The sequence below is a fragment of the Anabrus simplex genome, chromosome 2 (assembly GCF_040414725.1).
Source record: "Anabrus simplex isolate iqAnaSimp1 chromosome 2, ASM4041472v1, whole genome shotgun sequence".
In the NCBI taxonomy this organism is placed as follows: domain Eukaryota; kingdom Metazoa; phylum Arthropoda; class Insecta; order Orthoptera; family Tettigoniidae; genus Anabrus; species Anabrus simplex.
This window is the reverse complement of record NC_090266.1, coordinates 628,564,630-628,586,828: the sequence shown is the minus strand read 5'-3', so window position 1 is coordinate 628,586,828 and position 22,199 is coordinate 628,564,630. Positions and strand designations below refer to the sequence as shown.

At 36.5% G+C, this 22,199-nt stretch overlaps 1 protein-coding gene across 1 annotated transcript in view; it reads left to right on the top strand.

Annotated features, from left to right (window-relative positions):
- LOC136864288 (glutaryl-CoA dehydrogenase, mitochondrial) overlaps positions 1-21,851 on the top strand; it is a 122,465-nt gene extending 100,614 nt beyond the window's left edge. The window contains exons 8-9 of the mRNA XM_067141067.2: positions 1,040-1,200; positions 21,384-21,851. Coding sequence (XP_066997168.1) covers positions 1,040-1,200; positions 21,384-21,448 — 226 coding nt within the window. The 3' untranslated portion in view covers positions 21,449-21,851. The remainder of the gene's footprint in view (positions 1-1,039; positions 1,201-21,383) is intronic.
- The last annotated feature ends 348 nt before the right edge of the window (positions 21,852-22,199 follow it).

The window sequence follows — 22,199 nt, the reverse complement described above, 5'->3', positions numbered from 1 at the left end:
ACGTCGCACCGACACAGATAGGTCTTATGGCGACGATGGGATAGGAAAGGCCTAGGAGTTGGAAGGAAGCAGCCGTGGCCTTAATTAAGGTACAGCCCCAGCATTTGCCTGGTGTGAAAATGGGAAACTACGGAAAACCATTTTCAGGGCTGCCGATAGTGGGATTCGAACCTACTATCTCCCGGATGCAAGCTCACAGTCGCGCGCCTCTACACGCACGGCCAACTCGCCCGGTGATCTGGATAAAAAGGACATCCAGATTAATGAGGGCTGGATAAACAAGGTTCTTGTGTACTATAAAGAAATAAAATTATATTTATTGAAATAAATAAATAAATATACAATAATGGAATCAGAGATGGAGTAGAAGGTTTAATCCAAACTTGCTTCACAAAACTTCTGTATATTTATGGGTGTTTTAATGTACTCATTTACTGTAATATAAAGGAGAAGTAGCATACAAAAAATACAATAAAATTCTATTTTTATTATTACAGTTTTAAACAGATTTAATACCTGAATGTCATATCATTAAAAATGCCTTCTTTGATGGTCAGTATTTTTTGCTTGAAGCACATTTCTCCTCTTAATCACTCATTCGAGGTTTAGGGTAAAATTATTATTATTATGTGGAAACCCTATATTACATGTATAGTTAGGTTTTGGACTGTTTCAGCTTTTCATTAGTATTCTACTGAATTCTTCACATAAGGAGGCAGTTCCACCATGGTAAATTAATTACATTGCTGGAGCACTTCCAACTCTTCTTGCATAGCTATCCTAGGCAATTGATTACTGGGACAGAAACAAGTTCCTGAGGACATAAGCTGAAAGCACTCCTGTAGAATAGTCATGAAGTTGGTTTAAATTACATAAAATTATTTTCATCACTACACAATGGATGTTAATATTATTTGTTTCTTGACCATGCATGTACTATTCTGATAGTCTCAATCCATGTGTCTCTGACCTTGGTGACTGATTAAACCATCCATACTGTATTTCTAATTGTTGTTATTTGTTTGTTCATATTTAATAGGGATACGCCTGAAATGATTTCACTGATAAAACGCAATTCCTGTGGAAAAGCACTGGATATTGCTAGAACAGCTCGTGACATGTTGGGAGGCAATGGCATATCTGATGAATACCATGTAATTCGACATGTTTTAAATCTTGAAGCTGTCAACACTTATGAAGGTAAACATTTACATCACATATTCATTTTTCTTTTATGTGAAAGTTGAATTTCATTCATTGAAACAATTGAAAAGAAGTGCTTCAATACTGAAGGATTCATTCTATGACATGGTCATAGAAAAGTTTCTGTGCAAACACGGAAGAATTGAACTAATTTACAAACTAAGTTGTAATCTTCAATGACATACACCTCTTATTTCATTTAACTCCCATACATGTAGTGTGTAAATATAAATAACTGCTGTAATGTATGACAACATTTTTAGTAATATTATCTTTTAATTTCTTTTCCTCTCATTACATTGAATACTCCTATAAGAAATGTATCCATTATATACTGTGTGAAATTATCATGTGAATTAATTAATAATCAGATTATAGTAAAATTACTAAAAACTTACGTTTGCCAAAGACCACTACTGTACGCTTCATTATCAAGGTTAGGGTACACCACTGAAAAACAGACACCCTAATCTAGGCTTCAGTGATTTAAAGAATGCAGTCCTTACCTCACTGCGATCAGTTTTGTTTTTTCTTTCATTGAAAATGTTCGACCTTTATGTTATTGTATAATGCTTGTGAATTTATTACGTGCTTTAGGAAACAACGACATTAACATTATTATTATTATTATTATTACTAGCAGTTTCCCGCTGGCTCTGCCCGCAATGTACAAAGTATGGTGTTGTTTGTTACTATCCTCACGGATGTATTTGAAAAGTTTCGAGTTAATAAAATAAAGCACATGATCTGCTGTGGTAATAGAATGTATTATGTCAACAAAACACTTGAAAATACATCACACAAAGAAACTGAATTAAATGTTCCTTGGAACAACACTACGCGCCAAACTGTTAAAAAGTCCTTCTAAGATCTTTGTCATGGAGACAAATGTACTCATAACTTTTCTCAGAATCTACCAATTTAAGTAGTTATTACCTCAAAAGAAAGCGCTTGATCCACTGAGTGTTTTTAGACCAAAACAAGCTGTCTATCTCAATTAGAACGAAAGATATGATTGCTTCAATGAGAAAAAATGTTGAGGAAATGAGACGTCAAATTGAATGTGCACTCATAACTTTCCTCAGAATCAACCAATTTGAATAGTTCAGAGCTGAAATGAAAGAGCTTGATCCACTGAGTGTTTTTAGGCCAAGACGACTCCATACCTCAATTAGAACCAAAGATATGATTGCTTAAAAGAGACAAAAAATTTGATAAAATCAAATAATTTGAGAAAGGTGGAAGTGATTTATAGTACCCGATGACAAATCTGTGCATGAATACCTTTCAGTTAAAAAGAATGAAGGAAATTGACTGGATAGAATGGCTGGACTGATTTTAGTTTTCATAATTTTTTTAAATATATAGATTATTATTATTATTATCCACACTGGGTGGAGGAATGGCCTTAGGGCTAGACGAAGGAGAAAGAAAAGAGAAAAGAAAAAATTGAAATGGTTCACCGACTAATTTGTATTAAACCTAACGGTATGGTTTCTTTCTTTTCTTTCCTTTTGTTTGGTATCATTTTTAATACAATCTCAGAGAGATAACAACAATGATTAACAAAGAGAATTTTACATTAAAATACAATAATGTCTAACAGAATTGTGCTCGAGCACTAGAACTTTCCAAACAAGGTATGTTCTTATCTCTTCAAAGAATTACAGAGTGGGCTTTGATACCATCAAGTATTAGTCAAGCACCGAGTCAACTTTAATTTCTCTATTAACAACCAAAAGTAACTAGTCCAGGGAAAGGTAAATGGGAGTGAAGCTCCTACTGCAAAAGGCCATAAATAGAGGTTTTAGAAAGTATTTTTATATTTTTTAAGATTTGTTGATTTAGAAATCAAAAGTGGTGTTTTGTGTTTTTATTAGTTTCTCTGGAAAAAAAAAAAAAAGTTAAAATTAGGAAAGAGATTAGGTTTGTACATCAAGTGCATTTAAAAATGTATAAAATTAATAAAACTTAAAGTAAAAAACAAGATACCAGGTAAACCATTAAATCTGTCCATGGAAGGATGAGAAAATGTAAGAAAATCACATTTTTATTTAACATTCACCTCCATGCAGCTTCTTGAAACATATTTTAAATGGTTACAAGTTACCTTTTCCAGTTTTATCCGAGTACTAGAGTGAAATAATTGAAAGTAGATCATGGTAAGTATCTCGGCAGTGGCAGCTGTCAATCATTGCCTCCTATCACTTACTACTGTCGTGGGAAAAAGTATAGTCACCCGAGATAATACATTAATAAAAAGTTTATCCTTTGTCCCACATAGAAACAAGCTACACCAAAATTTAGCCTATTTTATTCTGCATTTAATTATATGGAATAGAAATTTTTATCATACCCAGTTAAAATTTTAACACACGTTGAACAAAAAATGTGCTGGTATTTTTTCAATTTCCAACAGAGCACTCATTGTGAAGATTCATAACATGAAAAGTATTGATCTGATCATTACCAAACTTTAATATGTCTTAAATTAACTTATTGTTGATATGTATATCAAGATTTTACTTCAACTGATATTTGTGACAAAGGTTGTTGTAAAGTTTGTGAAACGTTTTTTCATTATTGGGTGATCATAGCCGTAAAAAAATTTGGCTTGTTATTAAGTTCATGAGAATGTCAGGCTAAAATGAAAACTGTGTTTTGCCTGCATGCAGTTGTTGGTTTTATATTGATTTATATTTAATTGAGTGGTTTTGAGAGAAGAAACCAGCGTATCGGCCGAGTGGTGTGTCCAGTTGGCCTATTTGCCGCACCAACTGAACTCTGTCACTGCTCTGTATCAGCTTTGAGTCTCATGTCTGTGCTTAGTTTTATCTGAACTGTCAGATTTGTATTGTTCCAGGTTTGATATCAAAGAGTTATAATTAATGTGGACTTATCAGTAAAAATTGTTTGTTTATGTGGTAGGGTAGTCAGGTACAGTAAGTAGGGCATTTTTGTCTGGTCATATAGTTGTGCACTCCAGTACTAATTTGGTTATGAAACCTATTGTTGGAAAAGCTTATGTGTGTGTAGGAAGTATTAAGAATATTTAAATCCCAAAAATTATTTAAATGAGTTTGATTTCCCCCCTGCCTCCCTCTTTTTGAAATTGTGAACTTTTTCAGTTGATGAGTGAAGAGAGCATTAGGATGTGTGGTTGGATAGTGAGCCCGCTGCCTAGTTTTATGCCGAGGTATTTGTCCTTTGTAACATTGCATTTCAATACCCACGTCATTTGATCCTCTCCCCTCCTGGTCAGTCCTATCTTTCCTGACAGCTGCAGAAGCTACTTCCTCCTCCATTTTTCTCCATCCCATGACGCTGTTCCACCTGTCTTTTCCTATCCACTACTCCACATTTCCCTTTCCTACCTTTTCCCTTCCTCTTACTTCCACACTTCTCAGCAGCAGTTCCCTGTTCCTCATCTTCCCTCGGTTGTTCTACTTGCAGTGACTCATACCGATTTCTCACAGACACCCGTCCTGAATTCTGATTCTGATTGGAGCCCTTAGCCTGCAATCTCCTTCCCCTTAAAATATTAGACCACCTGTCGTCTACAATTCCCACCCTTTCCTTCCCATCTCTCTTTTACACCTACTGTAACCTGTACATTGTTTGAGGGAGGCCTCCTTCCCATCCTCTGAGAGAATCCTAATTATCTCCCTCAAACTCTCCAACTCCTCCCTCCAATTGGCATCAGTGTGTCCTTTTACTGGCCTCCTTTTCCATATGAGCTCACAATGTGTGTTGCCATGTTACGACAAGTAGAGAGCATCAAAACAACACGCTTGTCCTTCCACCCTAAAACCATAACATCTCTTACACGATAAGCCTTTATATCATCCACTATCATTTTCAGGCCCTTTCTTATATCTTGTGGATTTCCTATCCTGCCAGGAATAAGTGTACCAGTAAGGTGACATCTCTGTTTCAGAAGTTCTTCAGCCAAGCTGACACTAGTGTAATATCTGTCTGTGAAAACCTTGTAACCTTCCACTGATCCCCCTACTGCGACAGCCAGCCTGCCTGTGTATCAAATTGCAGGCAGTCATTGTAGTGAATGGTTCATCAGCATAATCTAAGTTATTTACAACTGCAGTAACTTTTCCATAACAAGGAATCAAAGAATGGATGTACCCAGTAGCACTATCAGCCAGGACAAAAATTCTTATTCCCCACTTGTTCGGTTTCTTGGGGTTGTAGGTCTTGAAACTTATTTTCCCTTTTAAACCAATAGTAGACTCATCTACTGCTATATCTTTGCCAGTTACGAAAAATTTGTGGAACCGCGATTGTAGGTATTTCAGAAGGTATCTGATTTTCTGTGTTCCAGTAACAGTATAGTCACTTTTAGTATCTTCTGGATTAGAACCCTCATGCAACATCCAGAAAATCTGCATAAGTCTATCTTGCGTAAAAGCATTGCAAAGAAATGGCACATGTGTTACCCATTGCTGGGAAAAATAGTCTTGTAAGTTACGTAAACTGACAAGTCCCATGTTGAAAATAACACCAAATAAACACGAAAATTTCATTAAAAGTCATCTTTGTCCATTTCCTCCGTGTAGACCAAGGCTTCATTGTAGGCGTCAGTTTACAAATTTTCTCCTCAGGGTATTCATTAGTTTCATTGGCTATACCGGTACTCTCAGTAACATTTTTGTTAAGAAAACAAGCTAAAACATTTCAGAGGTCTTGCATCAACTGGTAGATTGACGTCCTGTAACCCTGTTTGTTTCGAGAAAGGATATTCAATTGGCCCGCCATCGTCATTCGAAACATTCTGCCATAGCATCAACGTTTATATCCGTATCACTTTCATCATCTGAGGATTTGCTTGATTCACCAGTACTAAACTCAGAAATGTCTGATAAATCACTGTCACTATTTAGGACTGTACCCTCAATGTTGCTATCGGGAATATGCGTACTTTTATTCTTCCGTAACTGACATGATCTACTTGTTGGTACCATAACAGCTGTACTGGGAGAAAGATAACTTGTAGATGTTCCGAAGTTTGACGAGAGAGTTCAGGACACATGCAGCTACCTTTCTGCATAGGCATTTGTTAAAATGGCTCGACATTAGAGTTTTCAAGCGGTCAGATATCGCGTGCCGAGCTACGCTCAATATCCGATTTTTGAAGTAGAGAGCGTGTCGAGCAGACCTCGACATTCGAGTGGAAAGGGTTAAATGGTCCTCAGAGAAATACGGTCTAATAAGGCAATCGCCCAAGATTCCGCACCATACATTCACTCCCCATTGCACTGTTGCCCTGTGGGATTGCCAGCACTCCAGTAGCACATGTTGTGGCAGTTGACGGTACCAGATCGTGGAATCGCAATTTGTCCGAGAACAGGATTTTCGACAGGAAGGCTAACAGCCACTGACAGAAATTCATTTAAGCTTCAAAATTCCACACATGGTGCTCCTGGTTTAGCTGTTGATTGCATTCTGCTTACTTTTTAAATAAATAAAAAATTGTTAACATCATCATGCCAACAAGATGAACTCAGTACCATTTTACTGGAACCCTCACTCATGTTTAACATACGTTTAACAATCATCTTCATTCTACTGGAACTAAACTTTGTGCTCCATATCACCAAGTTTCTACTGATGCATCTGCAAACTGTACGTCAACACAGCATCATCATGTTAAGAGGACCCTATTACCAATTTTATTGAACCATCTCATGTGTTTTAACTTTTAACAGTATTCAAGCGTTGTGCTCAGATATTCTTCAACATTTTAACTGACACATTCAGCAGTCCGAATTATTTTTAATGTTTTTGTCCTTGTCCTTTGTGCTTAATCTTTAAACTTTTCTGCTGATGATGTCTACAAGATAGATGAAACCTGTTCCGGTATTTTAAATGTTATTTAAATAATTAAATTTTTAAAAAAGTAGTATTTAAAGTTGGAACATTTGACCATACCTTTTAAGTATTAGATGTAGATGGTAGGGGTGATATTTATGCACATGCAGTATTTGTAGCACAGAAGCCTGGCTGATGTTCACCTATTCTCTTCATATGGTTATGAGGGTATTAAGGGTTGTATTAATGATGTATAGGAGAGGGAAATAAGCCTCTGATAAGACCGCAATTAGGGTATGGTTCCAGTGTATTGATCCTCACCAGGACTACTTGATTCGAGAACTGGAAAGATTCCAAAGAAAACCAGCATGATTTGCTCTGGGTGATTTGGTTCCACCTGTTTAAAACTTCTTACACTATTCTAATTAAATAGTTAACACACAGTTAGGACATGTTTTGGCCCAATTAGGCTATCCTCGGCTAAAAATTACGAATTTAAAAATTACAATTTTTAAAATACAAAATTTTGTCATTGACTGTGACATGTTATAAAATGTTGTGAGTTGAACGTAAGTGCTATTGTCATTGAACTCGATCCTTTTTAGCAGCACACTATTTTATAACTTTTCATCTTCTAATTTGTTCTATCATTCTAGGCACTACTTTTCATAATAATGTTACTGTATTGGCTTTACGTCCCACTAGCTACTTTTACGGTTTTCAGAGCAGCTTTTTATAGAAGACCTATTCATCTTAGAACAACTTAATAACTTCATAGGCTTCCATAATGACTACTAATATCTGCAAACGGTGAATATTCACAACTGAAATCTTTCAGCACCATTAGAGTATGTTCTATCAACATTGAACTTTTACAAGTATGCATTATCTTCCACCAACACAGCAAACCACTGGATATCAAATCAAATCAAAATCTCTTTATTTGCAAATGAGGTGTCTACCTCGGTGGCAAATAGTACACTAAAATACATTATTGTCAACCACTAAATATTAAATTAACAATAAAAGAAAATTTTCCTATAATGCAATACAATTTACGCTAACAATTTTTTCTGTTAAACACTCAGCTCGTTCTTAATAAATTTATATTGTTTACAAAATTCTACTTATAATATCTCCTGTACTACTTACAAATATAGTCAACTGATATACAGTATGTGGAATTACTTCAAATGATACTATACAACTGGTATAAGATTAAACTTTACATTGCATTTATTTACTTCTTTTTTTTTTTTTTTAACCCTTTCTGGAACCTAAGTAGCATAACGACCTGCTGCATCTTAACCAGAGCCCCTTTTGCCACCAATTTTCAGAGTTCCTGAAGGGCCTTCACAGCTACCGCAGCAGTCCCAGGGCCCTCGAAGTCCCCACTGTACTTCACCCCTACAGGCAGTCCCCTACTTTGGCTGTCCAACTCCTTAGATCAGGGGATGAAATTAATTTAATCACACACATTTTTTAAATTTTTTTTTAATTTACAATAACCTGCACTGGTCGAATGCCCTCTAACACTTCATTTATTTTTTCTGTTGCTGTTTATTCTCTTCTTGAATATCTGTACAGATTTTGGAAAAGGATCAAACACTACCCCTGGTAAACTGTTCCACTCCTTCACACCCTTCCCAATGAATGAAAATTTACCCCAATCGCTTCTGCTAAAATTCCTTCTAATTTTATATTTGTGGTCTGTCCTGCCGATATAATTATTTTCCAACTGAAGCCTCTCACGGATATCTCCCCATGCTGCTTCTCTTGTACAGGCTCTATATAATCCTATAAGTCTAGTTTTCTCCCTTCTCTTACTTAAAGTTTCCCACCCAAGTTCCTTTAACATTTCTGCTACACTACTCTTTCTCCTGAAATCCCCTGTTACAAATCTTGCTGCTTTCCTCTGCACACTATCTATTTCTTTTATTAGGTATTCTTGGTGAGGATCCCAAACACTGTTTGCATATTCCAATAATGGACGAACCATACTTAAGTAACTTTTTTTCTTTTAATTCTTTATTGCATCCTTTAAGTAGCCTCATTATCACATGTAACGATCTGTATGCTTTCCCAACAATGTCATCCGCATGACCCTTCCAGTGCAAATTACTTTCAAATCTCACACCTAAGTATTTGCACTTGCCATCTTTTGGGATAACTACCGCATCCAAAGTATATTCAAATTCAGTTTTAAAGCTCCTGTTTGTAAAAGTTGTAACAGTTGATTTGCCTCCATTAACCTTCTTCAACCCATTGTTGGATACTTTCAAGGTCCCTTTGTAATTCTGAGCAATCCTCAATGTTATTTATTTCCCTATAAACAATTATGTCATCTGCATAAAATCTTATTTTTGATGTTATATTGTTCCCTAAATCATTTGCGTATATTAAGAAAAGTAATGGACCGATTATACTACCCTGTGCAATTCCCTTCCAAACTTTCTCTTCCTGCGATACATTATTTCCTACTTTGACTTTCTGAACCCTTGAATTTAGAAATGTTTTTATCCAACGTGTAACCCTTACGTCCAATCCTATTCCCTCCAATTTCTTTAATAATATTCCATGTTCCACTCTATCAAAGGCTTTGGAAAGATCTATGGCTGTGCAATCTAACTGACCTCCTGAATCCAATTGATCTGATATCTCCTGCTGAAATCCCACCAGTTGTGCCTCACAAGAAAATTTCTTTCTAAATCCATACTGGCTTCTCATGAACCAATTTTTATCATCACATATCCCTCTGATGTACTTTGATATTAAACTCTCCAGTATTTTACAAACTATACTGGTCAGGCTGATTGGTCTGTAGTTCTCTGGTTTCCTTTTATCACCCTTTCCTTTATAAATTGGTATTATTATAGATTCCTTCCATTCCTTTGGTATTACACTATTATTTATGACATAGTCAAAGAGAAATTTTAAATAAGGCACTATGTACCACCCCATTGTCTTTAATACCTCTCCAGTAATTTGATCACTTCCTGCTGCTTTTCCTTGCTGAAGCAGTTGGATTTCTCTGAAAATATCTTGATTTGTGAATGGGAAACTTTCTGGTTTCCCCCTGTGTCTCTCCCTCTCTATCTTCTGTTATGGTTTCCAACTCCTGACAATCATCTACTGAATCTCTGCATTCCCTACTAAATAGGTTTGCTTTTTCAGTATCTGTGAAATAGTGTTCACCCCCTTCTCCCACCATTGTAGGAATTTGGATTCCTTTTCCTTTTTGATTCCTGATATATGAATACAACTTTTTCCATTTCCCTTTGTGACCATTACCCTCTTGAAGTATGCCATTCATATAATTCTCTTTTGCTTCCTTTTTCACTCTATTCAGTTCCCTCATTAGCTGTTTTCTAGTTTCTCTACTCTCCCTACCCTCTTTGATTTTCCTGTTTATTATTCTACATTTTCTTTTTAATTTTCTTATTTCCCTTGTATCATAAACAGGGTCTGAGATCATTTTACCCTTCTTAACAGGTACAAATCTCTTCTCTCCTTCCCAAATGATTCCTTTAAATTTAGCCCAAAGTGTATCCACATTACTCCCTTCACTTATCCAACAACTGAATTGTGATTTAAGGTAAGTCCCGAATTCATCAACTTTAGTTTCTGTACAATTTCTTGTCTTGTGTAACCCTCTTATTAAGCCTTTTTGGTACAAGTCCTACATCCATTATTACAGCCTTATGATCTCCTATTCCTTCAATTACCTCAGTTTTATTAACAATTTCCCATGGTTTAACCAAGAATACATCTAGTAAGTTATTGAGACGAGTCGGTTCTTGTACTACTTGTGTAAATCCTCCCTCCCAAATTAACTTATTTGCCAGTTTCTGTTCATGAGCTTCACTTGCAGCTCCATTCCATTCAACTTCAAGCAAATTTAGATCTCCCCCAATTATTACCATATCATTATTATTGTTTTTATGAGTATAATCTATTATTTTCTCAAATATTTCCATATCATTTTAAACTCACATCATGTTTGAATACATCAGCTCTCAACATTTTATAAGATAACACAATCAATGGCAAAATTTTGTATTTTTAAAAACTGTAATGTTGAAATTTTTAATTTGTAATTTTTAGCAGAGGATGGCCTAATTGGGTCAAAACATGTCCTAACTATATGTCGACTATTTAATTAGAATAATGTAAGAAGTACTGAACAGGTGGAACCTAGTATTATATACTGCCAAGGAATAAATATTTATTCAAAAGAGTAGTGTTACAAACATGCTGGAATCTTTGGGTTGGGAAGACTTGCGAGAAAGGAGACAAGATGCTTGATTAAATGGTATGATTTGAAATTCAAGAGGACAAATTGGGGCAAATATTCGTGTATGGGAAGAGGAGCTAGGGAGTGGAATAATTTTGCCAAGGGAGATATTTAATATATTTCCAACTTCTTTGAAATGATTGAAGAAAAGACTAAATTAACAGCTATTAGGCAATTTGCTACCTGGGGGCTGCCCTAAATGCGGATGAATGGATGGACGGATCCAGAACAGCTTCCGTGGTATCATTTGAAGTACCCATGTTGCTCATAAACATCTTTCAACACTGTGGAAAGCCTTTACAGTCGGATGTTGCTTGTCCAGATACCTTTCCTCATAAGTGCTTGCAATGAATACCATCTTGCTTCCCCATAGTTAAGGAGCATGTCAATGTATTCATCCAAGGAATACATAGAGAATGATCGAAATGACTTAATTCTGAACATATAGCAGTACAGTATGCAGAGCACACAAAAACAATAATAGTAGCAGCGTTTTACTGCTTGCGTGTGGCACACACTGACCTGTGTTTAAGCACTGAAGTTTCATATCGATACAAAAACAAAATAACTATGTAGGATTTCAAACTATCCATCTGAACAACAGTTATCAACCTCCAAAATTACAAATGTTAAACTCCTGCAATGAAGCACAATTTTTATGCTCAATAGCATCTGAACTTGTTTATAAGAACATTGTTATGTCACTCGGAGCATCGAACTTTGGACCTTCCACTATGTTGGTCCATTTTGGACTCCCATGGCTTAAAGCTTCCCTCAGGAATTATTATCCACACAAACAATACACTAGTTATCTTAGTTATCTTTGTAAAGAGAATGCAAGATGATACTGTGGCTGTGATGCCTGTGAATGAACAATGTGATACACGTACAGGTAATACACCAAACAAGTGTAAAGTGATAAAAAGCCCAACAACTTGAGCTCTTGAAACATGTACAGGAGGTAATTATAATAAAATGTGAACTGTTGACAAGGCGGAAAACTGTTTCATAGAAAATGTTATGTTAATAACGAGTTGCTCCTTGGTGAGCCCTCAAAACTGCAGCAGTACGGCGAGGCATCGACTCTACAAGGTGTTGGAATCGTTCTGGAGGGATCTGGACCTGCGTATCTTGCACTGCTGCCCACAATTGGTCTTATGTAGTTGGTACTAGCTACGTTGAACGTTAGAACCCTAAGAACTGAAGACAAGGAACTGGAACTCCAAAATGCACTCAAGAACATAAAATTCGATATACTGGGCCTCAGCGAAGTCAGACAATACGGCGAAGATATAATAGAAAAAGAAAATGGCAACATTTTTAGCTACATAGGGGAAACAAGAGGACAAAAAGGCATAGGTTTCATCATTAAAAGCCATTTAAAACAGAATATACAGGAAATAAGAGGAATCTCAGAGAGGATCATGGTATTATCCCTAAAAATAACAAACTTCAAAATCACAATAATCCAGGTATACGCACCCACAGAGGCAAGCACAGAAGAAGAGATCGAAGAATTCTACACGCTTCTAGAAGACACACTAACAGACTACAAAGCACATGGAACATTCGTAATTGGTGACTTCAACAGCAAAGTAGGGAAAAAGGAATACAAATACGAAGACGAAGAACCCATGGGACTATATGGATATGGAACAAGAAATGAAAGGGGAGACAGACTCATACAGTTTGCACTAGGACAAAGATTAAACATTGTAAACACCTTCTACAAGAAACACCTGGAAAGTAAATGGACGTAGATCGCTCCGAATGGAAAAACCAAAAATGAAATAGACTACATCCTAGCTGATAGCCTAGAAGTTGTAAAAGACATCCAAGTAATCAGTGGTCTAAAATTCGATACAGACCACAGAATGGTCTGACTGAAAATGAGAATAAAGAAGGAAAAGAGGCACTACTTCAACAGACAACCCCAAACCCCGAAAGTACCGATCGAACAGAATACACAAAAGCACTACAACACAACCTCCAAGAGCTTAGTCAACAAACAGACCTGAAGGCACAACAATATTATACAGAACTCCTAAACTGCATATCCCTCTCGGTCAAGCAATCCTCGACACCGGGAAATAGAAGAAGAAATAGAATAAAACTAAAGGATAGTACTAAAAGACTGATTGAAGAAAGAGAACGTCTGAAACCACAAGCGAAAGAAAATGAACGCACAAAACTGGAATATACAAAAATCAATAAACAAATGAAAAGGGAAATCCGAAGAGACATAAGAGACCACAACACGGAAGTAGTCAAAGAAATCATGGAAAATACAAAATCAATGATGAAGATTCGAAAGGAATTAACTCCGGACAAACATTTGGATACTGGGAGTGGAAGACAGTAATGGTAAAAGACAAGCCAAGAGAGAACAGATAGTGACACAAGCGACAGAATTCTACAGGAAATTATATACAAGTAATTCCCAAAATGGCACACAGTGTCACAAGATGCCAAAAGAGGACATTGAGGAAGAAATACCACCCATTCTTCCCAGTGAAGTAAGAGCAGCCATAAGGGAAGCAAAGAATGCAAAATCCCCAGGGGAAGATGGAATCTACAATGAATTCCTGAAATGGGGTGAAGAAGACATAACCCCATTCATCACTATGCTATTTAACAAGATACTCGAATCAGAAGACATACTAAGGGGGTGGAAACAAAGCATCATCATACTTGTGCACAAAAAAGGAGCCAAAGACGATATAAGTAACTACAGACCTATCAACCTAATTGTAAATCTTTACAAATTCTTCATGAATATCCTAACTAAGAGAATGGCGAAGACACTAGATGAACAACAACCAGTGACACAAGCAGGATTTAAAACAAATTACAGTACATCAGACCACCTACAAGCAGTGAATCAACTGATCGAGAAAACACAAGAATTCAATCTGGATGTCTATATAGCATTTGTGGACTACAATAAAGCATTCGACTCCGTGGAACGGGAATACGTTTCAGAAGCACTGAGCAAACAAGGTATCCAGAACATATACATCAGACTCCTGGATAAACTCTACGAAGGCAGCGAGGCCAGAATAAAAACAGAAAGAGAAGGAAAGAACATCAAGATAGAAAGAGGAGTTAAGCAAGGGGACCCTCTCTCACCAAAATTATTTACGTGCTTACTGGAGAATCAGTTCAGAAAACTAGATTGGGAGAACAAATACGGCATCAAAATAGATGGAGCAAGACTAACACACTTACGATGCAGACGACATCGTATTGGTGGCAGAGTCGGCAACGGAGCTAGAACAAATGATAATAGAATTAGACAACATCAGCAAAGAAGCGGGCCTGACAATGAATCCAAGAAAAACAAAGTTGATGACTAATGCACTGGAAACTCCAGTTAGCGTAAATGGAGAAATACTGGAATACGTAGAGGAATGTGTATACCTTGGCCAGAGCGCATATCATTCTCAAACTGTTCAGAAAAAGAGGTCAAACGGCGAATAGGACAAGCATGGAAGAGGTTCTGGTCTCTAAAGATCATACTGACAGACAAGACTCAGAAACTCACCCTTAAAGCTGAAGTCCTAGAAAAATGTGTGATACCAGTCCTACTATATGGATGCCAAACCTGGGCACTAACACTAAAACAAAAGAAAATGATCCAGATATGCCAGCGCAAACTGGAAAGAAAATACTCCAGGTCTCATTGAGAGACAGAATACGGAACGAAGATATACGAAGGAGAACCGGCATGAAAGACGCTCTGACGACAGCCGATCAGCTAAAGTGGAAATGGGGAGGACACGTAGCGAGACTGGAGCAAAATCGATGGACCTACAAAATGACAATGTGGGATCCCAGAGAAGGAAGACGGAACGTGGGAAGGCAAAGAACTAGATGGGCAGACTGGTTTGCGAGATGGAGAGGAAAAGCAATGGACAAGAACAGCAAAGATAAGGCAAGAGTGGAAAGAGCTGGGAAAAATTGTGTGCAGAGATCACTGACCTTACGGGATACACCTTTGCTCAAGCCCTGTGATAACATAGGTCGATCAAGACACATATTATAGATATTGTGCAGCAGTGAAATATGCAACAGTGCGCTTCCACAAAGAGACCTGAAGGTCACCTCTCTGATCACTACGGCATAATACAGTAAAATTGATTTTAAAAAATAGGTTTATATGAAGTGGTGAATATAAAATTATCATCCTCGCGTACACTGCGGAAAGAAGCCGTGCAAATGTAAAATATGTTGAAGTACGTTCTCAGGACAGGGGCGAAGTATACAACATACAATTGTACGCTTCGACGAAGAGGATACCGTGATGGTCATCTTCTGAGCACTCGGGAGAATAGCAAGACGAATGTCAAATAGATAGACGTTTGCATGAAGTAGTGATATGATAACTCATCATTGAACACATAGTAGAAGGAGGGATATGCACTTGCAATGTATGTCAAGAGAATTTCAACGGAGGATAAGGTCAAGAAATTACAAGAAACGTCTACAACATTCGGAGAAGAAGCTATGCAAGAATGAAGAGCGCAAGTTTACGCTTTCACCTAGAAGGAATCTGAACCAGCCCTGGGAAAAAAGTGTACATGTGTCATTAATGCAATAGTGCGTTTTCGCGAATTGTTGATTCAGAAAAACACGACTGCATTCACTCGGGGGTGAGACTACACAAGTGTACAATATGCGGTAATACGTTATCATGAAACAAACTACAGATTAACCAATATAATAATGCTCTTCAGGACCTGCTCACCTTATGAGCACTGTCCCTGCATTGCAGGAGGCCATAGCCCTTAGGGGATTCACATGGCTAATTTATTTATTTATTTAGTTGGTACGGGGTTCATGGAGCAGACACCAGCATTGACAACATCCCATAAATGCTCAATTGTATTAAGATTGGGGGATCTGGAGGACCAATCCATGGTTGTAACTTCACTGGAGTGCTCCTCCAAACCACCTGCATGCCACCACAGAGCAGTGACATAGCGGATTGTCGTGTTGAAACACGGCATCTCCATCAGGATACTCTAGGGCCAGAAAAGGGATGCAGATGATCTGAAAGAATGTCCACATAACATGCACCTGTCAGCGCTCCCTGCAGCCGAACAGTGGGGCCAAATTGCGATCATGAGAACGCCGCCCAGACCAGAACTGAGCCACCTCCCACCTGGACACAACCTTGTTGACATGGAGGATTCATAACTACATGGGGCATACACCACACTCTCCCGCTCGATACAACTGGAACCGTGATACACTGTTCCGTGGTCCATTGCACCAGCGTAATTTCTTTCTTGGGGGCTTGAACTATTCGGTCAACATGGGGTAGCAGCCTCCATTCGGGGCCAGTTGGCAGTGTGTTAAAAAGGCCCCCATCATCACCCATATCCCTTTCAGACCTGAAAGAAAACTGGCAGTGTGAATTTTTGTTTGTATGTCAAAAACTGACTAAAATATTCTTAAATAGTTATATATTTAGTTTATTTTACAAAATAAAAATTAATATCTGAGAAAAAGCACCCACACAATTGTGCATGTCAGGACTTAATTCACTACTTACAAAAAAGAAAAATTATGTCATGTGAATATACATATCTACATGATCAAATGTTCTATTTTACAGTGGGGAATAATTTAAAACAATTAAATCTTCGTTCAAACACAAGTAAATATTACATTTTCCACACTGAGGACGAGTTTTGCTTTTACTGCCCTTTTGGCAGCAGTACCTTGTCGTCGGATCTGAAAGAAAACTGGAGGTGTGAATTTTCGTTTGTACGACAAAAACTTACTAAAATGCTCTCAAATACATGTTTTTACAGTTTATTTTACAAAATGAGAACTTTTGGCTAAAAAGCAGAACCCACACAATTGTGCGTGTCAGGACTTAATTCACTACTTACAACAAATAAAAAATTAAAAAATCAGCTCAGTACATGTGAATATACACATGTACATGATCAAATGTTCTATTTTACAGTGTGGAACAATGTATTTTAAACAATTAAAATCTTATACATTACATTTCTCACATAGAGTACCAGTTCTGCTTTCACAGTCCTCTTGGTGGCAGCACCCAGCACTCTTGCATGCATTGCCTGTAGGAAAACCTAGCCCGCACACTTGTGCGTACCAACATTCAAAACCTCGTGGTATTAGTACGATGTTGCAAGTTCACAATTTACGTTCACTAAACAATTTGCATACTTCATTGACTATATTTTGATATTCAGTAGAGCTTCTAGATTAATATGAATGCAATAAATAAATACTTATTTTAGACATTATTGCTTCCCGCCATCTTGCCGATGAACTGTATTTTTAAACTCTTCTTCCTGCCTCCTGGTGGTCAAGTGCTAAATGAAAACAACTGAAGTACATGCTACGTGTGCCGCACAAGCACTGCAGTCCAGTCTAGTGCCAAGAAAACATCAAATAAGCTCAGACATAAATAAAGTACGAACCCGCACAATTGTGTGTACACGGTCTGAAAGGGTTATGCAAAAGCATTACTAGTATAAAGACAGGTTGAATTTCCTACTGAAACTGACTTTCTTTAAAATCCCTTAATCTTAGAGATGAATTTAAAATCTTAAACAGAGTCACACACCACTGAAATTCTAGTTCAGTTGTCGATCATGAATTTCCGGCCTGTGTAGTTCCTGTTCCTGTCTGCTTAGGACATTCGTTGATTGTGTGTTAGTCAGGTAACTTCAGCTTTGTCCCGATGGCTTATTATAACATACCATAAAATGGATGGAAAATACTTATCAGGTTCTGAAAACAGAAGGTGTAAGAAAGAAACATCATGGCAGGAATGTGGCCATGAGTGTACTTTCACTCACAATAAATTATAATTCATTATACTTTACATGTTTGTGATACTTATTCATACTTCTAATTATTCTAGGGCAGTATTCTTTGCTTTGTAAAAAAAAGAAATGCCATTAACGGAACAGATGCTGACGATATTATACTTGTCGAGTAATTAATTAAACATCAATCACACATTAATTTCAACATTAATTATTCTTCGATCTTAAAATACCAGTAATCAAATTGTCAGAATAATCCAATAATCACAATAAAATAAGCATCTGTTCAGTGATTACCTGTTGGAATAATGCTGTGTTTTTTTAAAGAATGCTGTTTAACTTAACCTGCTTTAGTGGTCATCCTAATCCCTATCACTGTACAACGAGCATCATGGGTCAGTTATGTAAAGCCGGACTGAGTGGCTCAGACGGTTGAGGCACTTGCCTTCTGACCCCAACTTGGCAGGTACGATCCTTGCTCAGTCCGGTGGTATTTGAAGGTGCATAAATTCGTCAGCCTCATGCCGGCAGATTTACTTGCATATAAAAGAACTCTTGTGGGACTAAATTCCAGCACCTCGGCAACTCCAAAAACCGTAAAAGTAGTTAGTGGGATGTAGAGCAAATTATATTATTATTATTATTATAACAATTATGTACACTATAAACAACATTGGTTTGATGCAATAAAAGCACAAACAAAAAATATCAACACACACATAAAAAAGAAAAACTCTTAAATCACACGCAATACCCGCAAAGACCTACAAAAGAAAAATACATAAAAATACCCTCACTAAAACTACTGTACAAGGGTTAAGTTTCCGCATTTTGATTTAAACACTGATTATTTCTTAATTATGATTATCACATGTGTTTTATTTCCAGCGAATCTCAGTGACTATTTTTTTAAATATCTGAAGCCAATTCTTTTCAGTTTTTACGTAGTTATTTTATAACTGTTAGGTTCTTCAGTCTGCTGAAACTAATTTTCAGGGATAGTACTGTTACCATATGCTTTCTTGCAGGTACTTTTTAAATTTAACCAAAACCAAACGCCATGGCACAACAGCCTCGAAGGGCCATGGCCTACGAAGCGACTGCTGCTCACCCCCGAAGATCTGTAGATTATGATGTGTCACGTGATTTAACGACAAATCCTCTCACCTGTTATTCTTGGATTTCTAGACCGAGGTTGCTATCTCATCCTCAGATAGCTCCTCAGTTGTAATCACATAGGCTGAATAGACCTTGAACCAGCCCCCAGATTCAGGTAAAAATCCCTGACCTGGCTGGGAATCAAAGCCAGGGCCTCTGGGTAAGAGGCAGGCACACTACCTCTACATATGGTTGCCAGAATTCTGGACCCAAAAATACGGATATTTTAATTTTTTTCAAATTGAAGCAAATTATTTTGAGGAAATTCATAAAAATGGATTATTATTATCTAATTAACGGTGTAACAACACTATAAATTTAAAGACAACCAGTGAATTTTAAAATAATTTCATAACAAGGATAATATATTTTAAGTTGATAAGCGGCAATAATTGACAGCTCAATGCCTTACGTTTCTAAGGAAGGTTCTGTTTCACTGACTTGTGCACCTGTGCAAAATCTATCCATGGGACTGCAAACTGGTGATTACATAAGTTTCAGCGAGCTCTTTTCCATTGATTCTGACCTTGACTTATACTCACGAAATTTTGATGGTTGGTCTCCGAAAACTGTAAAGGTAGTTTGTTAAACCAATAGCATTGAAAATTATTACTGATGGTTGCTCTCTCTTCCAGGATTAATTATCCTCTTCAAACTGACTGATCCTATTAAGAATGTGTAATTAATTCATGACTTATTATCAGCTGTTATTCATTGGCTGGATGAAAATTACTTGATCAATGATTACAAATTGAACCAGGGGCTGATGACTTTAGATGTTAGGCCCTTTTAAACAACAAACATCATCATCAACAAACTGAACTTATACAGCAGATGCATTGACACAATTTTTATTTTATTTTTTTCATATGGAAGGGACAGTTTTACACTACTAAGTTTTATACAAATAATTTGCAACATATTGAATTTTAATCATACCTTTTTTGGTGTCATGATGAAGTGCATTCTGAAGAACAATAATACTATTGGTCAAATGATCAATATTCCCACAGAAGCAATGTAGCATGGAGAAGAGAAAATAAGGTCAATATGTATTGTTGTTATTTTTACAATTGTAACTCTATGTAATCAATGTAATAATTCTGTATGTATAATTATGAATGTCGCGATATGACTTTCTAAGTTAAAGCGACAATAAATAAACTTAATTTAAAAAAAAAAAAAAAAAGGTTTGGAATAGAACTGTTTGCTGATGCTAACTTTTCATCTAGATTGAATCACTGTAGTCATAAAGTCCAAATTACTATAAATTTTCAACAAAAAAATAATTATTATTAATCAAATTAATCAATTGGACAACACACACATAGATAATAAAATAGTGTTTTGTACATTTTGTCTTTAAATGTGCTTGTGTTATTGTAATATTGTAATATAAATTGGTTTTTTTTTTTTTGTTACTTGTTTTAAGGACTTATTTCATCAGCTTCTTAATGAATAATGGAAAGGAACAAAGAAGTGATAAAACAAGTTATGTTTGTAACTTCTTAATAAAAATAACTTTCATCAATAATATTTAATAAGGCTATATTTTCTTTGTTCAAGAGGAGGTAAGAGACCACACTACTTAAAATAATAAGGTACAGAATAAAGTAAAAACATATATCTTTTTGTAATGAACTGTACAGCTTTATCAGCAAGAAAGTACAGTACCTAAAGTTTGTGTCAATTGGGAAGCTGTTTCCGCTGCAGTCGCTTGGCCTGGTGAAAGTGATATTTAACACAGTGAAAGTTTCTGCGGAATGTAACACGTTCAGTAAACAGGATAGCATGACAATATAGCAGCTGCTTGGTTTGACAGTTCTCAGTAGCCTTTCAAGGCCAAATTACTTTTCGTTTGGTAAAGACTATAAGGATATATTATCTATGGTATTTATTGACATCTAGCTGTGGATATTTTAATGCTTATTTGCTCTCTCTCCTCCCATTTCAAATATCAGTTGGATGTGTGGTGATGTTGGCATACAAAATAGAATGTATGCTTCTCTATGTCTTAAGTATACAGTGCTATTACTAGGTTGATTGTTAAAAAGGAAACTACTTTCTTATCTCTGCCTGTTTCAATATTTCAGGAACACACGACATCCACGCTCTTATATTAGGTCGAGCCATCACAGGTCTGCAAGCTTTCAGCTGAGTTACACAGTACATAATACAATTCAGGACCAAAGAATGTAATGTTATTTTATATTCATTTGATTTGAATAGAACATTCTCTAACTAATTTTCTTTTACTGGTGGGTATGAGACTTTTCAGTTATGGTATTATATTTCCGTGAGAGGCCATCTGTTTGTTCTGTTTATTAATGTCATTTACACATTTGATATGCACTTCTAATAGGATGCAGCATGTATAAATGTTACTAATAATGTCTTCCATTTACATTTTATGCATGGATTGCTTGAGATTGTTCTGCAGTATTCCATAATGTATGTATTGTTAATTAAATGTGAAATCACTCTCCAAAACATTGGTTTTTATTTCTGTTTTAGCACTGATGTAATATGCAAACAAGAAATAAATGTTTTTATACAACTTAGGAGATAGTTTTCATTTCAGTAAAGGCATTAATACTATCCTTTTGTTTTATTCCCCAACCATCTTACTCTAGTGGTGATATGTAATTTTCCAGAACAATGAAATATTTCATAGCGGTAATGAAATACCTTTTGGCAATAAATAACTAGATCTTTTCTCTCGTACTGTGAAGAGTATCAAAATCCATGGACGTTTCAACAATTCTTCACTTTGCTATTTTTTTTTTTTATGTCGCACCGACACAGATACGTCTTATGGTGATGATGGGATAGGAAAGGCCTAGGAATGGGAAGGAATCGGCCGTGGCCTTAATTAAGGTACAGCCCCAGCATTTGCCTGGTGTGAAAAT